The sequence below is a fragment of the Chiloscyllium plagiosum genome, chromosome 17 (genome assembly GCF_004010195.1).
Source record: "Chiloscyllium plagiosum isolate BGI_BamShark_2017 chromosome 17, ASM401019v2, whole genome shotgun sequence".
Lineage (NCBI taxonomy): Eukaryota > Metazoa > Chordata > Chondrichthyes > Orectolobiformes > Hemiscylliidae > Chiloscyllium > Chiloscyllium plagiosum.
The window spans coordinates 30,762,920-30,780,045 of record NC_057726.1 but is presented as its reverse complement, the minus strand read 5'-3'; the positions used below and the strand labels follow the sequence as shown (position 1 = coordinate 30,780,045).

Genomic DNA, 17,126 nt, shown 5'->3' with positions numbered 1-17,126 from the left:
AGCCACACACTCAGATGACAAGCAACATGAGTTCGACTGGGACAACACTACTATTATAGGACAAGCCAAACAGAGAACAGCCAGGGAATTCCGAGAGGCATGGCACTCATCCACAGATTCTATCAACAAACACATCGACCTGGACCCAATATACCAGCCACTGCAGCGGACAGCTGGAACTGACAACCGGAAGCGGCAGAGACAAACCACTATAAATGCCGGAGGAAACAACACAGAAGCGCTTCACAGGAGGCTCCCAAGCACTAAGGATGTCACCTAGACAGGGGACAAAATGTCTGCAACACAAATTCCCAGCTCGGCGAATAGAACCACAACAACATTCCTTGCGTTACCCAGCAATGCTGCGCTTCAGTCATGAAGGATCCGTATACAACTTTGGATCACCGGAGAAGGCTAAAGAATTTTTGGACTCTCTTAAATAGACTGTAAGATTAAAATCACATGGATAACAATTTTGTTTTGCGTCCCCCACCCCGGTTTACCCCTTCTTTCTTTCTCCATCCCTTTTCTCGTCCATTATGTTTTCCGGAGGGGTGCACGGAGGGGGCTTATTTGTTATTCGCTATGCGATTTCTCTTCTTACAGGCCGTGTGGCCTATTTGATTTATGTGGGAGGGGGGTTTGTTTTGTCCTGTCTTTTTTGCCAGGATTATAACTTTGTAGTTTTATATATTCATATTTTGTATTATGTTTGCTAAACACACCTAGGTGTTGGTGTGGGGGGGGGATCACTCACTTTTAACTTTGATTTTATAGAACGCTTGAATTTGTCTATTCCATTTTATAATGTCTGGGTCAAGGGCAGGCACTAGTTAGGAGAGGTTATGGTGGGGTTATTGATAGGTAGTTACGCCCCCTGGGAGCAAGGGGGAAAATCTCCTTTCAAATGTGTTTTGTATTTTTTTACTTAGGAAAAGTTTTTAATTGTGTTGGTGTAAATGTCTTAAAGAATTTTTGCTTTTGTGAATTTTCCATGGTCTTTACTCAGGGTGTTTTGGGTGGGGTTCTTCCTCCTGGGGTGGTCTCGGGCTGGCCTGGACGGTCATGGCTAGATATTCGCTTAGGTGGTGCACCTGGAATGTCAAGGAGAATAATTCACCAATTAAAAGGAAGAAGATATTATCAAACCTGAAAAAAGAAAGGACTGGTATAGCTCTTTTACAGGAGACACATCTACTTGACAAAGAACACTTAAAATTGCAACAGGGTGGATATGACCAGGCCTTTTTTTCATTTTTTAGCTCAAAAAGTAGGGGAGTAGTCAATCTCATTTGGGAGAATCTTCCTTTTAAAATCTTAAGCCAGATAAAAGATGAATCTGGATGGTATGTACTGATCAAAGCCTTAATAAATGGAGAGGAGGATGGGATTTTGAATCTTTATTGACCCCTGGCATACCTCTTCAAATTTGTAACGGAAGCGTTCTCCAAGCTGATGGCTTTTGGGGCCCGCCATACAATTATAGGAGGTGATTTTAATTGTATTATGTACTCAGAGACAGATAGGATACCCAAGAGTACTATGGGTATATCTCTTAGATCCAGACAATTGCCGGATCTGAATAAAGAGCTTGAGCTAGTAGATGTATGGAGGTGTCTTCACTCCCAGGGCAGAATCTTTACTTTCTACTCTAACCCACACAAGTGTCATACTAGAATTGATATGTTTTTTGCTCCCTCGACTCTTTTGGATTCCATATTGTCCTGCAAAATAGGTAATATAGCAATTTCTGATCATGCCGCACTATATATGGAAGTTAAGACGAGGGACGATTGGACAGGCCCCTGACATTGGTGTATGGAGTCCTTTTTAATGACGGATAGCAAATTTATAAAATATTTCTCTCAAGAACTCAAAACCTTTTTGGAAATTAATTCAGGTACAGCCAGTAACCCGTCGACGATGTGGGAGACCATTAAGGTTTATGCACGAGGTTTGATCACCTCATATCCCGCGACCCAGAAAAGACAAAAGGGAGAACAACAATGACTGCTCGAGGCTCGCTTGAAGGCAGCTGAGACAGTGTATGTTGACAGGCCCTCTATTACTAAGCTACAAAAGATCACAGCCCTTAGGACAGCCTTGAATACCGCACCTACGCAAACAGCAAAGAGGGAAATATTATTTGCAAAGCAAAGATTGTATGAATATGGCGACAGGCCTGGCGGATACCTAACGTACCTTGCTAGGAAAGAAATGCTCCTCAAGCTATTACATCCATTAGTGATAGTGCTGGTACTCTGACTTGTGATCGTGAAAGGAGCAATACAGCCTTTAGAAAGTTCTATTTTGAACTGTATAACTTGCAGGATTGTGAGGATAGAACTAAGAAGATGGAGTCCTTCTTTAAAAACTTGGCCTTTCCGGATTTAACCTTGGAGCAGGTGTTGATCCTGAATGTGCCCCGGTAACGCCGGAAGTACTCGACGCAATTAGACACTTCAGAGTGGCGAAGCACCTGGACCAGATGGATTCCAGGTTGAATTTTATAAAGAATCCATAGGGGAACTGGCTGGTCCGCTTATAGACGTGTATAATTACTCACATAGTCAGGGCTGCCTCCTGCCTTTGTTGAGAGAAGCAAATATTTTTCTCATTATTAAAAAAGATTGTTCATCATATAGACCAATATCCTTGCGAAATGTAGATTTTAAAACCCTTTCTAAAACGTTAGCATTAAGATTGGAGAGGGTATTACCATGTATCATAAAAGAGGACCAAACAGGGTTTATCAAGGGCCGTATATCATCTAACAACATTAGAAGAGTCTTAAATATGATACAAGCCTGTCAACAGGAAAGAATACCACAGATAGTTGTCTCCTTGGATGCAGAGAAGGCATTTGACCAGGTTGAATGGTCATATCTATTTTACACACTGGAAAGGTTTGGTGTTGGAGAAGTATTTTCGAAATGGGTCTCAATACTATACAATGACCCCAAAGCAGCTGTGATTACCAATGGTTTAGGTTCGGATAGCTTCAGTGTGGGTAGGGGCTGCCATCAGCGATGTCCTCTCACCATTATTATTCATGCTAATAATTGAACCACTAGTGGAAGCTATACGAACCGACCCTAACATAGCGGCTCCGAGGGTTGGTTTGGGTAAACATAAAATCACTGTCTTTGCAGATGATGTCCTCCTGTTCTTAAATAATCCTCTGATATCTGTGCCCCGCTTAATTCAAGTAATTAATCTATGTTCTAAGGCTACCAAATCAATTTTATGAAATCGGAGGCCATCAGTGGTCTCGCTAGTATATCCAATTTATCGGACAGATCTTGTTTTCCCTTTCAGTGGTCACTGGAGGTTTTTCTATACTTATGTATTTTATCACCCCAGTATTTGGTCAGCTGTATAAAGCCAATTTTATACACCTACTAGAGAAAATAAGGCAGGAGTTTCAACGCTGGGGGGGATCTCCCAATATCCTGGTTAGGCAGAGTAGCTCTAGTTAAAATGATTATTCAAAGTTTGTGAGATTTGTAGCTCGGGTGCTCGTTGCTGTGGTTCTGTTCGCCGAGCTGGAAGTTTTTGTTGCAAACGTTTCGTCCCCTGTCTAGGTGACATCCTCAGTGCTTGGGAGCCTCCGGTGAAGCGCTTCTGTGGTGTTTCCTCTGGCATTTATAGTGGCCTGTCCCTGCCGCTTCCGGTTGTCAGTTTCAGCTGTCCGCTGTAGTGGCCGGTAGTGTTGTCCCAGTCAAATTCATGTTGCTTGTCGTCTGCGTGTGTGGCTACTAAGGATAGCTGGTCACGACAAAAACTTCCAGCTCGGCGAACAGAACCACAGTAAAATGATTATTCTGCCTCATCCCCTATATCCTATGAGAATGCTTCCTTTGATGTTGCCGAGACTGACGTTAGGTAAACTGCACGGCTGGCTTGGTTCCTTTATTCGGAATCGTAGATGGCCCCTTATCAAATTAGAGAAGCTGCAGCTTCCACAAGCAAGGGGAGGACTGGATTTTTCAGGCTTGAGGAGATTTCAGTTGAGCTCTTTATTATGCTATGTAGCTGATTGGGTCTCTTGTGACCCACAACCAATCTGGTTAGACATCGAAACCTCCCAAGCAAAGTGTCCCCTCATCAATCTTTTATTTTTAGATAAGATGAGAGCTATTATGGATTATTATAAAAACCCTATTGTATTAAATACAATTAAAGCCTGGAGGATAATGTGGCAAGATGAGGGTAACTTACAAAAAAACCTCACCTTATACTCCTATAGTGGGAGCATGGGGTTTTCAGCCAGGGCGGGACAGATGCTACATTTAAACCCTGGAGGTCCAGAGGTGTCTCTTGCTTAGAGGACTTGTTCGATGGGGAGGTCATGATGTCTTTTGAGCAGCTGCACCAGAAGTTTGGACTGCCTAATGGAGACCTTTTTCGGTATTTCCAAATACGAGCTTATATACAGAAGAAGACCACATTATTAGACAGCCCCTACAAATCGGATAGGGAGAGAAGGGTACTACGGCCAATGGGTCCACCCTCAGTCAGTACTCTTTATCACTCATTATATAATGAGGTATCGAAAGACATGGAATGACTGTTTAAAACATAGAACCAGGAATTGGGGTTAGAAATCCCTTCACAAATGTGGGAGGACATCTAGAAAAATGCCAGAAAGATCTCTGTTTGTAATAGAACTCAAGCTATTCAACTAAAGATACTCCATAGAACTCATATAGCACCGGAACGAATGGCAAAATTTAAGGTAGGAACATCCCCAATGTGTCCTAAATGCAAAATAGAAGTGGGCACTCTCACGCACTATTTATGGACATGTCTCAAGATCCGCAAATACTGGGACAGAGTTACGAATGCTCTGACAGAAATCTTGGGAACGGAGATTGGATTGGATCCAGTGTCTCTTCTCCTGGGCTTTTCAAATCTGCCCTCCCTGGATGTGCATGGGAGGAAATTATTCTCCATTCTCTCTTTCTGTGCAAGGAAAAATATCTTAATGAATTGGGTAGCTGAGGGCCCTCAAGGACTTTCGAATTGGCATAGGTTAATCATGGAATATATCCCCCTTGGCTTCCTCACAAATATGGTGCACTAAAAAACTGAATTATTCTATAAAATATGGCAGCCCTTTTTGAACTATATAAGCACAGATATTTCGGCCATATTGTCAAGGGCTTTTGTCTAGCTGTGGTAGTGGTTCTGGCTGGTCTGGGAGCCCCCCCCAAGGGAAGGAATCCTGTTTAAATACGGGTTTTATTATGACTGGATGTTAATCCATTGAGTACACATTTAGTTATTTAATTATTTCTTACTAGTAATGAGATATCTTATTTTATGCTTTGGTTGTTTGTAGGATTGATTAGTAGTTAGCGGAGTTTTTTTTTCCCCTTGTGTTGTGTTTGGGATATAATTGTATATTAGTGTTTATATTTGTTTGTATTAGTTTGTAATTTTGTAAAAAATGTTTAAAAAAGTTTTCAATAAAAATACCTATATAAAAAAAAATCTTCAAATCCAAAAGTGATTTTTGCAGAAATGTTTACATTTGCATTATTTTCGTAAAAAAGTTTGTATTCTTGTAATACCTATTGTTCCATTGCATGTGCATTATTAATACAAATGTGATTCATTACATTTCCAAATATTCGCTGACAACTTCCCCAACTATTAACAACTAGAATTGGCTGAACAATTTGCTCAATTTTATTTAATCCAGCAGTAAATAGAACTTATTTACAAGAAAAATACATACATATCAAATACCTTTACATTCCATGTTGGACAACAGGCTCCACATAAAATGTTTATTTCTTCATCTGTATAATATTATTTTCCACATGCTGTTTGACTGATATCCAGTCATTATACACACACAACACACATCCCATCATTCCAGGGAAGATGCATTGATAATTAGTCATATTCGTTACTTCTACTAAAAACTTGCAGCACTGAAACACAATTTTCCTCCTTCATAGTTTCTTTGGTGAGATGCAATTTTTCACTGTGGTGCAATGTCTTAACCAGAAGCTAACAGTTTGGCCCTATAACTACATACCTGCATGATTTCTCTGACAGCTGGAGTATTGTTTGAAATGAACATCTGGATGTGGAAACTGTGCACACAGACATGCCTGATGATGTAGTTAGCAGATATGACAGGTCTTCAAGTCTAACTTAAGAGTTCTATTTATGACAGTACATTCGTGTAGGTCCTATCCTGTGGAGACATATCCTTAAAAGGTGTAATGTTCTGTTCAATTGATACTGTACTCCTAGTGGCTGCTCTTTGGCATGCATTACATCCAGGCGGTTGAACACAGGAACAAAAATCTCGTTTATGTCCACAATCAGGAAAACTTTTAAGCTTATTAAATGCTACATCATGTACCTGTCTTACAAGATCACCATTGTTAAACATTTTGAGCATGCAAAAGCTAATAAGAAATGTTATGCCAAAGTTGAATCAATAACAGAAACACTAGCTTCCCCAGACCTATGTGTTTACATATTAAACACTAAAGTTAACAGATGCAGTACAATGTTCTTGAACAGATTTTATCACAATCAAAAGGCACTCTTAAAATTTCTAAATCTATTATCAAACCTCTGAAAAGCTGAACTCTCAGCATCAGGCAACTTTATAAGCTGTTAAAACATGCAGTGCTCCATATTTATTGGAACTTGTTTTCTCATTTCTTAATCATTCACTTTCAAATAAATGAAAGCTGCAGCCTATTGATTATGTGGTCCCATATTTTCAATGAAAACATTAAGTCTTGAGAAGGGAAATAATTCCAGGTTTGCATAGCAACAGCTACGTTTATAACTTCAATGTTTAATTTCTCCCAAAAGTTGGAGTTTCCATTCATTAGTTGTTTATTTAGATGTTTACAAGCAGTGCATATCCTGGTAGAAGACTGCAAACATGATAGGCTCATCAGTGTTTTCCATGACATAATGTTGCCTGAATGCAGTAGCCACAAGAATAGCCATAAAAGGGGATCAGTTATGCAGAATGTAAAGACAAACAAACAAATCCCAAAAGCTTGGATAAGGTGACATTGGTACTGGTGATTTCCTGAATGAGGTGACTTTAGTTAAAGCACTTAGGAACTTGAGTTCTACGATATTAATTGAACTTCACTTGGTTTAATTTTTTAACTCTGAACTATTTCTATTTTGTTTTCTATTTCTAACATTATCATTGTTAGTGTCCATTCCACATTAATGTGAAGTTCATCAGTACAAAAAATCCAAAGTACTGATAAAATATTCAAGGCTGTTATGACACCTTGTCTATGATTACTACATCATGTCAGCACCTCATTGTAAAAACTCATAACATAAATGTTACTGGTATACACTTAGCCAAACAATGTGTAGATGGATGAGACTATTATTAATGTAAGAAGATAAAGTATTGTTAGAATATTCCTTTCTTTTATGAATATGTCCATTAATAAAGCAAAAGGGCAGCAAAATATCTATTAACCACAGGCATTTCAGCAAGCAGGCAGGCAGTTAACTGGTATTCTGCTGTTCCATAGAGCCATTAGCTAGTGGTAAATTAAGTAACAAGATCCAATATAATATCTTATTCTAAATTCAGAATAGCTTTGTTTGATCGCTCCCCAGGTATGACAAGAATAAAGCTATTTCATTTACAGAATGTTCACAGAGATATAGCACAACTAGGAATAAGAACTCACCTTAAGTGTCACTAACTCTTGATAACTTTTATATTGTGACAATTTAAGAATAACTATGACAATACACAAATATTGATCTCCAATTATAACAGATAATGATAAACAAATATCCTCATATTAATCAAGGATTACAATAAAACTCACTTTAAGTAAAACCATGGTTGAAACCATGGTATATAAATGGGATAATTTTGGATGTATAACATTGATAGAAACCAAAACCTTGCATCAGTATTCATCTTCATGAAGTAGAAAACTTAATAGAATTAAAATATCAGCAGCAGAGGCTCAGGAGCCAGGAAGCACAGAAATATTAGTTGGAAGCCTACAGGAGATCACATCCAAACAAAATAAATTAATGAAATCATTCAAAATAAAAAGGAAAATAAATTTTCAATTTTATGCATTTTACCCTGACCTAGCCTCTTGTCCCTGTCAAGATGGCAAATTTCTCTCAAAATCTGTACATTTTGCCCAAATCCCTGCCCTGACTTTTAGAGCTAGTTTCCATCAAGGTGAAACTTTCAGTTTAGAAAATCCAAGCTTCCTCAGCTTATGAACCAACTTGGAGTACCATCATTTTGCCTTGTTCATGTCATCAGCATTTTAACAAGAAAATGTTCATCCTTATATTGTAACTTTCACAAGACCCATTTGTCACACCTGCTAGAGATCAGATGTCATGAGCACTTCTTTAAAGCAGTACATATTGTTATTTTAGGATCTAAATCAGCACGTGCAGCACAACTGTTAACAGCTTTGGCTGGAATCATGTGGTATTCAAACACAATTAGATCTAGTTCTTATTTTCTTCAGGATCTTGTTGAGCGCACATACATAGATTGGACTTTCCTCCTCGGGGTATTATTCAGAAGGTCCACACTTTTACAACTTGAGTTGATGACATCGGCAACAAATTTTGCACATTCGGCACAAATATCTTTGAAACTACAGCCGTTTGTGTAAAGGTGTGGAAATTCCTTTTCTACTGACCGATTACTGAGACTCTTCAGAGATCTGCAACAATACAATCAAAAACAAGGCTTGAAAGCAGGTGCCAAACATTTGGACAGTCCCTCAAAGCGCACTTGCTTAAAAGACATCTTGCTAATCAAAAAAGGCCAAATAGGTTTCATTTGTCAAAATATCAGAGTCCTTCAGACTTCTGTAATTCTTACTCAGCCTAACTTTCAGAATCAAGCTGTATTTTATCAACAACTTTAACTTTAATTATTATCTTTTTGAGATAATTACAGCAGTAACAATGATCCAAGATAAATATCTAGAAACCTGGATACCGAAGTGTTAATTTCAACAATAATGATACCCCCATTCAACTAAACACAAAAATTGCTGAAGCCTGACCAGGGAGGACTTGTTTCATAGCTTCTTGCAAAAATCTATCTTTCTTCCCTCTTCACAAATGTTGTGACCAAGAGAATATTTTAGATTGTTTTGATCATTTCTCAAGCTTAATTAAATAACCAAAAGATTTCCCACACTTGTGAAAATATCTATATGAATTAATGCATTTTCCTCAACTAATGGTAACATATGGATTAGGAGATCCAAGTTAAAGAATTAGTTAATACTTGTCCAAAAATTTGTTTCACATATTCTACGTTGCAAAAACATCTTGGTTAAGAAAAATTTAGAGAAGACCAAGTGCTCCATTCTCATGGAACAAGTTTTACAAAATTATTTTGTCCTATTTCCACTTTTTCAAATGTTTTACCAGGTGCCCACTGACAAGACTGCAGGAACAATATACTGCATGTACTTTACAAAACAGAACCAAAAATAATTAAAATTCCACATTCTGAAGTGTCTGCATCATCCTGAATTTTCTAAAATAATTAAAGGAGTTACTTTTCATCAATGAACTGTGACTCAATAACAATGTAATAATTGCATTATAAACGCAGATTCTGCAACATCGGCATCAATATGAATGGCATGAATTATACTAACTTTGCTTGCTATTCTATGCCACACTGACAAGTAAAATTGTCTGTCATTCAGCATAATGTCAAGAGTGAACAGGTTCTCCACCCTTACTGTTAAAGGAGGCCATGATCGGAGGTGGCACAATATGGTTACTTGCTGGCATAAATATGGCTGAGATTTTTAGCTGCAATTATAGATTTGTTGCCTGCTCCTGCATTAAAGTGAGGTCATAAGTAATCACAAAAGTAGCTTTGGGGAGATAAATCCAAAGTAACAGGGTCTATTTGAACAAAGAATCCGACAAATTAATATCCAGAGATTTCTGTACAAACCACAGCTGCAGATGTCTGTAAGAGACAATCTGATGAAGAGATTTAGATTACTCTAGAATGGTTTAGATTACTTACAGGCCCTTCAGCCCAACAAGTCCACACTGCCCCACCAAAGCGCAACCCACCCATTACCTAACACTACGGGCAATTTAGCATAGCCAATTCACCTGACCTGCACATCTTTGGACTGTGAGAGGAAACCGGAGCACCCGGAGGAAACCCACGCAGACACAGGGAGAATGTGCAAACTCCACACAGTCAGTCGCCTGAGGTGGGAATTGAACCCGGGTCTCTGGCGCTGTGAGGCAGCAGTGCTAACCACTGTGCCGCCCACAGTGGGAATGTCTGGGAATAGCCAGCCTTAAGTTTGTAATTTAGCAAGAATAATAAAGATTCTTAATTAGGAAATGCAATCTATCCCTAACATTAAGAAATTTGTCTGAATTCCTTTAAACAAAGTGGAGTGGAGTCCCTATCCTGTCAGGGAGTGGGACTAAATGACAAATGGGGAAAACAGATAACCTCTAAAAGGGCACTAATTTGATTTTGAGAATATAAACAGTGACAACCTTGTAACCTAAATAAGCCAACCAAAATAAGAATGAGAGAGACAGCTCAAATGATTTGTATATCCAAAGATCAAGGAAGGAAGGACAGAGACAAATGACAAGGTAAAAGAGAAACAAGAAAATGTTTTGTAAAACCTTAGGAATTTGGACAAGCTTACTGACCTGTGAAAGTGATTGAGTTTCAGTCTTACTAGTGGAATTTGAAGAGATGTTGTCTTATTAACTAAAAGTTAGTGTAGAAATATTTAGAGTAGGGACAGTAAATTTCATCTTAAAAGCAATCTCCTGTTTAATCTCAGTATATGAATGAAAGGAATCATAGTTGCAGCTGCAAGATATAGGGGCTGTATTTACCTAACCTTCTAAGGTCAGGTGGAATAGAAGTTGCCCATAATTCATTGCCCTAAAGAATTCTAACCTTAGGTGTAACCATATAACTATCTATAACTAATCTTATACTAAAACTGATAATTATGAATTTGATAGCAATTAGTAGGAATTGGCACCTTTTGGCATTTCCTGTGATTAATATAGTAGGAAATCTAAAATGCGTAACAGAATTTGTTAAAGATAGCATTGAATACAATGAATAACAGAATTCAAACAGTCCTCAGAGATAAGCAAGTCTGGAAAATGTCTGAGAAACAATAAAACCATTAACACTGGGATGTAAAATAATGGAGTATATTGTAAGATCCCAAGGCCTGATGATAACAATGCTTGGTAAACATCATGAGAGAATCTAGTGCTATCCATAGAGATGTCCATCACTGATTGTGAATTTACAGGATTGGATGTATAGGTTGGGGTATATGGCTAACAATGACATCAAATGTTGCATGTAATTATTGTTACGTAAAATGTAGAAAAATGCTGTACTTGACTGGGACGGCCAACATGTTCAGTGGACACTTTCAGGAACCTCTCACATGCTGTATAGTAAAATAGCTCTGAATAAAGATTGATTGCACTGCTGAACACATAGCTAAAGACTCTCTTTGATATCTCTCCCCAACACTCTCCAACTCAGAACGGAATTCAAATCCTTTATCATGTCCATCACCAAGATTGTCTACATCCACCAATGCAGCGGAGCAACGGGATGCAAATACAGGAGCAAGGATGTCTTGCTATGATTGTACAGGGCCTTGTTGAGACCACACCTGGAATACTGTGTGCAATTCTTCTTTCCCTATCTGAGGAGGGATGTTCTTGCTATGGAGGGAGTGCAGCAAAAGTTCACCAGACTGATTCCTGAGATGGCAAGACTGATGAATGAGGAGAGGTTGAAACAATTTGGATTATATTTGCTGGAGTTTAGAAGAATGAGGAAGGATCTCATGGAAACCTGTAAAATTCTAACAGGACTGGACAGGATTGATGCAGGAAAGCTTCAACATCTAGATGAGCAACAAGTCCAGATACTTACCGAGATTGGAAATATCCTTTGGTGTGAGCGGTTCCATGGAGATTCTCAAAACCCACAGTGTAAACCGGTATATGAGCAAATTTCTTGGAAGGAATCTTGATCTGTAGAAAATACAGTTACTTTTTAATTGTTTATTACAGACATTTCATTGTTTCCATCGACCTCTATATACTAATTATTTGGGACAATGGTGGAAGAAAGAGAAAAATGAAGAAAAACATTCAGGTGAGACATTAGTTCTTCATACGAGCATGACAAAAAGTGAAAATCAAGAGCTTAGACTCAGTCTAATGTCATGGTTTACGAAGGATAGAAAAGTTACCCAAAATAATTCGATCTATACACAGCAGCTGCACAAGTGTATATGGGGAATGATAGGACCTTTTGTATTGCAAGAAGCAAGGAGTTTGTGTATATATACTACAGAGGACTGACTCTAATTTAAGTCTGATTAGAGGAAGGTGCTCGTAAAAAGGCATATCAGCCACATAATTGTTAGTCAGTTGCAGCAACATCCCCAATGTATTTCACACAGACATACATTTAATTTATAAATGCAAATTGCTTTTTGTAAAAACATTATTAAAAAAGTCTTTATTTTAAAATAGGGCAACTCAATAAGCTTTATTCACTTTTACTGCATCTGCCAAAAACAATTAATCTTCCTCTGTAGTAATTGTATTTGAAAACCTTTATTAAATATTGTTCAAAAATATTAGACCTATTCTTTCTAATGTAAATATTTGATCACAAATCAGTACTTCATTCCCAACCAAACATACTATTCACAAGTGCCAATATGTTGAGTGAGTAAGGAACCTGATCTCCCTCCTGTTACTGCCAATTCAGGAAGGATGCATGTCCTTCAGTTGGAGGGAATTAACCAAGATACATACAGTTGCAAACAAACAGTAGTCCCCCTGCATCCGAGGTGGATATGTTCTAAGGCCTACTGCAGAAGCCCCGAAACTGCGGATAGGAGTGAACCCATTCATTTAAATGAGAAATGTACCATTGTGACAGCCTCCTGGTCCCTGGTTCTGGATAGTTCCCTATAATATGTTTGGACTGTGGTAAACTGCGGGTAACAGAAACCGCAGAAAACGAAATGGGGGTTGCTCCGAATATTAAAATGCAACTGCACAAGCATCAAGCATCAAACATCAAACATCAGCTTCAGGGCTTTTGATTACTGTTACAAACTGTGGCTCTAAAACAGCCAGAGCAAATGACATTTTAGAGATGTATTAAATCAACTTATGCCCTGTCCAAATTTCTTGGAAATTGCTTGTAGCTCTATATGAATGCTCAGGGCTGCCTAATGCCCAGATCTCCCCACACTCAAGGACACAAAACATGAATATATTGCTTACTTCCTAAATTACGTGAGGGACTTGCTGAACTACTACAGTCTGGGGATGAAGGTACTTCCATTGTGTTGCTAGGAAGGGAGTTCTATCTTTTTAACTCTTTTTAACTCAGTGATAGTACGTAATGGCATTCTGGTTCCAAATCAGGGAAATTTGCAGATGGCAATGATCCCATTCATCTGCTGACCTTCTCCTTCCAGGTGGTAGAGGTCAGGTATTTGGAAAGTGCTGTCCAAAAAAGTCTTGATGATTTGCAGCAGTGGAAATGGTCATTGCCTGGCAATGTTTGGCACATATTGCTTGCCACTTTTCAGCTCAATACTGGATATTGCCCAGATCTTGCTGATTACGAACAGTGATTGCTTCAGTATCTGAGGAGTTGTGAATAGTGCTGACCATAGTGCAATAATCAGCAAACATCTGCACTTCTGACCTTGTGATGAAGGGAAAGTCATTAATGAAGTAGCTAAAGATGGCTGGGACTAGGACAATACCCCGAGGAATTCCTGCAAACAAACCAGAACCATCTTCTTTCTGCCAGGAATGACTAAGGTTGAGAGAGTTTTTGCCCCTGACTCCACTTTTGCAAGGATTCCTTAATGCCACATTTGGTCAAATGCACCTTTGATGTCAAGGCCTGTCACTCACACCTCATCTCTGGAATTCAGCTCCCTTAACCATTTTGGAAACAAAGATGTAATGAGGTCAGGAATTGAGTGGCCCTGGCAGAACCCAAACTGGGGAGTCAGTGAACAGGTAATTGTTAAGCAAATTGAGTGCAGACTGAAGGGACAGCAATTGGCTGGATTGGATATATCCTGCTCTGTTGTAAATGACATACCTGGGCAATTTTCCATATTGTTGGGTAAACACCAGTGTTATGGCTGTACAGGAACAGTTTAGCTAGGGGATCAAGTTCTGGAACACAGGTCTTCAATTCTATTGCTGGAACATTGTCAGGACTCCTAGCCTTTGCAGTATCCAATGGCTCCAACCATTTCTTGATTTAATGTGGAGTGAATCAAATTGGCTTACACTGGCACCTGGTGTTGAGGACTTAGGGAGGAAACCGAGATGGATCATCCAGTGGAGCTTCTGCCTGAAGATTTAGCATTATCTTTTACACAAATGTGTTAGGTTGGCCATTATTAAGGATGGGGATATTATGGAGCTTCCTCCTCCAGTGAGTTGTTTCATTTTCGACTACCACTCATGACTGAATGTAATGGGACTGCAGAGCTTAGATCTGATGCATTGTTTATAGGGTCACTTGGCTCTGTCCATCGCTTGCTGCTTATGCTGTTTGGCATGCAAGCAGTCCTGTGTTGTAGCTTCACTGTATTGACACCTTATTCTTCCATTTGCCTGGTCTTCCTCCTGACATGTCCTCCTACTCTCTTAATTGAATCAAGAGTTGATCCCTAGATTTGATGGTAATGGTAGACTGGGGGACAGTACATGATAACTTGCATGAGGTTTTCTTGCTGCTGATGTTGACCTGATGCTACAAGACTTCAAAGGAGTACAGTGTCAATATTGAAGATTCATAAAAGTAACTCCCTCCCGACTGTGTACCACTATGCTACCACTTCTGTGGAGTCCATTCTGCTGGTGGTTCAGGATAGACCCAGGTATGGTGACTGCAATTTCTGGGACATTGTCATACTGTCAAAAAACATACTTACCAGACAGTGTCATGTTGTTGCTTAACTGGTCTGTGGCACAGCTCTCCCAATTTTGGCACTTGCGCTTAGATGTTAGTGAGTCAGACATTGCAGAGTCGACAGCGCTGTGCTTACTGTTGTCATTTTCAATTCCTTAGGCCATGGCAGATAGTATGTCCAGTTTAATTACCTTTTGCCTTATGTGCAGTTGATACAAATGAATGGCTTGCTTAGTCAGGTTAAGACTGTGTGGTGGTCATCCCTACTAATATTGTTATATACAGATGCATCTACAACAGGGAGATTGGTGAGGGTGAGGTCAAGTCTTTTGTTCCCTTTTGTTGGTTCCTTTACCACTGCCGCAGACCCATTCTGGCAGCTATGTCCTAAGTCACCCTTGGTGTCAAAGCATTGTGCAGATAGACTCAGTCCTTCCAATTCAATACAATGGAGTACTGATTCATCAGACAAAGGATTGTGACATATGGCAATTAGTAGTTTTCTTGCTGATGTTTAGCATGATGCTTTGATACTTCATAGAGTCCATAGTCAATGTTGAGGAATTCCAGAACAATTCCTTCCTGACTATATCCCACAGTGCCTCGGCTGGGACAGGCTGGTAATTATTCTGTCTGAGACATTGTCTGTAAGGTATTATTCTGTGTGTATGACTATATCAGGCTGATGTTTGAATGGTTTGCAGCTTTCCCAGCTTTGTCAAAAGCCTTGAGACTTTAGCAAGGAGGATTTTGTATGGTCAACAATGCAGGATTTGCTATTGTCATTTACGAAGCCAAAGCCAATGGCAAGTAGTCCATCTGGTTTCATTCCTTTCTTTAGGCTTTGTAGTGGTTCAATACAATTTAGTGGACTTCATTTCAGAGAGCAGTTAAGATAAACCCCATTGCATCTAATGAAGGTCAGACCAGGAAAGGACTGCAAGTCTCCTTCCCTAAAGGGCATTAGTGAATCAAATTACCAATAACTTTTCTCCCCCCAGCCAGATTTATTAATTCAATTCAATTCAATTCAAATTTAGCCTAGTGTCTTGGTAGGATGTGAACTTATGTTCCTAGAGTACCAGTGTACTGGGCAATGTCATAAGTTACCATCTACTTATTGTGAGCTGGAAGGAATTATCAATGTGTGGATTGAAATTTCATCAATCAGATTTCTGTGGTAAAAATGGCTAATGGAATCCTTTACAGTAAAGTCTGCAATAGCTCTTACCTTTAAATTGCAAGAACCACAAACTGATCTAAAAAAAGAAAAAAAAAAATGTCCTTTTAAAAATCACACTAATGTTTAACAGTTAACTGACATTTTGATTAGCTATTTTTTATTTTTTTTTAATTATTACATTTGCTAAGTCTGAGATCAACATATATAGATGCCTAATATTGAAATTAAAATATGACATTTTTACATTGCAGTCATGTGACAAGCATTTGGCAAGTTCAGACATTTGATCTTTAAACTGTATTTAAAAATGCACTTTACAAATCTGCATTAATATGCCTTCATATTGGATAAACTAGTCAAATTTCAAAATACTTTGCATTTATGTAACAATTGTAAAAGGAAAACATCCTAGTATGCTAGAAAAGGCCAAATCCAGAATTTAATTTTTATAAAAACATTTATTTAGCTGTAAAGGTCTGGAATGCTCAAAGATGTTCTGCTGAAATGATTGAAAACAAGGACTCTTTCAGGGACATGACTGTGCTTTTGTTTTTGTGTAGTGTAGAAAAGGTTTCCAATAAAATACACTGCTCATTGTTTCCATTTATAAAAGGAGGGCAATTTGTGTAGGTCAGTTGCCTTACAACTTTTAAATACTTCATTCTTTTCAGGTTAGCCCAGGTCCTGAATGAACACCCGGACCAACTGAAACACACAAAGTACATGCAGACGTTCTTATGGATTTTTGTTTTAAACTACAAATGTCCTGGTTAACAATGACAAGGAGAAAAACAATTTTTGTTAGTCAAATTACCTTTTACACAATAAACATGTCGATGGCCATGAGAACAACGGGAACTTCATTTTACAGCAGCAGCAGACCTGCATTCCAAAGTTCAAAGATCAAAAGTGAGATGGCAGAACCCCTAA

At 38.7% G+C, this 17,126-nt stretch overlaps 1 protein-coding gene across 3 annotated transcripts in view; it reads right to left on the bottom strand.

Annotated features, from left to right (window-relative positions):
* Positions 1 to 551: 551 nt before the first annotated feature.
* spire2 (spire-type actin nucleation factor 2) overlaps positions 552 to 17,126 on the bottom strand; it is an 83,751-nt gene continuing 67,176 nt past the window's right edge. For 2 of the 3 annotated variants that reach the window (XM_043706800.1, XM_043706801.1), the window contains exons 12-15: positions 17,011 to 17,078; positions 16,245 to 16,272; positions 11,981 to 12,081; positions 5,672 to 8,720 (exon numbers count right to left, since the gene is read on the bottom strand). In XM_043706800.1, the coding sequence (XP_043562735.1) occupies positions 8,516 to 8,720; positions 11,981 to 12,081; positions 16,245 to 16,272; positions 17,011 to 17,078 (402 nt within the window). In that variant the 3' untranslated portion in view covers positions 5,672 to 8,515. Of the gene's footprint in view, positions 1,095 to 5,671; positions 8,721 to 11,980; positions 12,082 to 16,244; positions 16,273 to 17,010; positions 17,079 to 17,126 lie in introns of those variants that run through there. The other variant, XM_043706802.1, reaches the window with a different exon arrangement.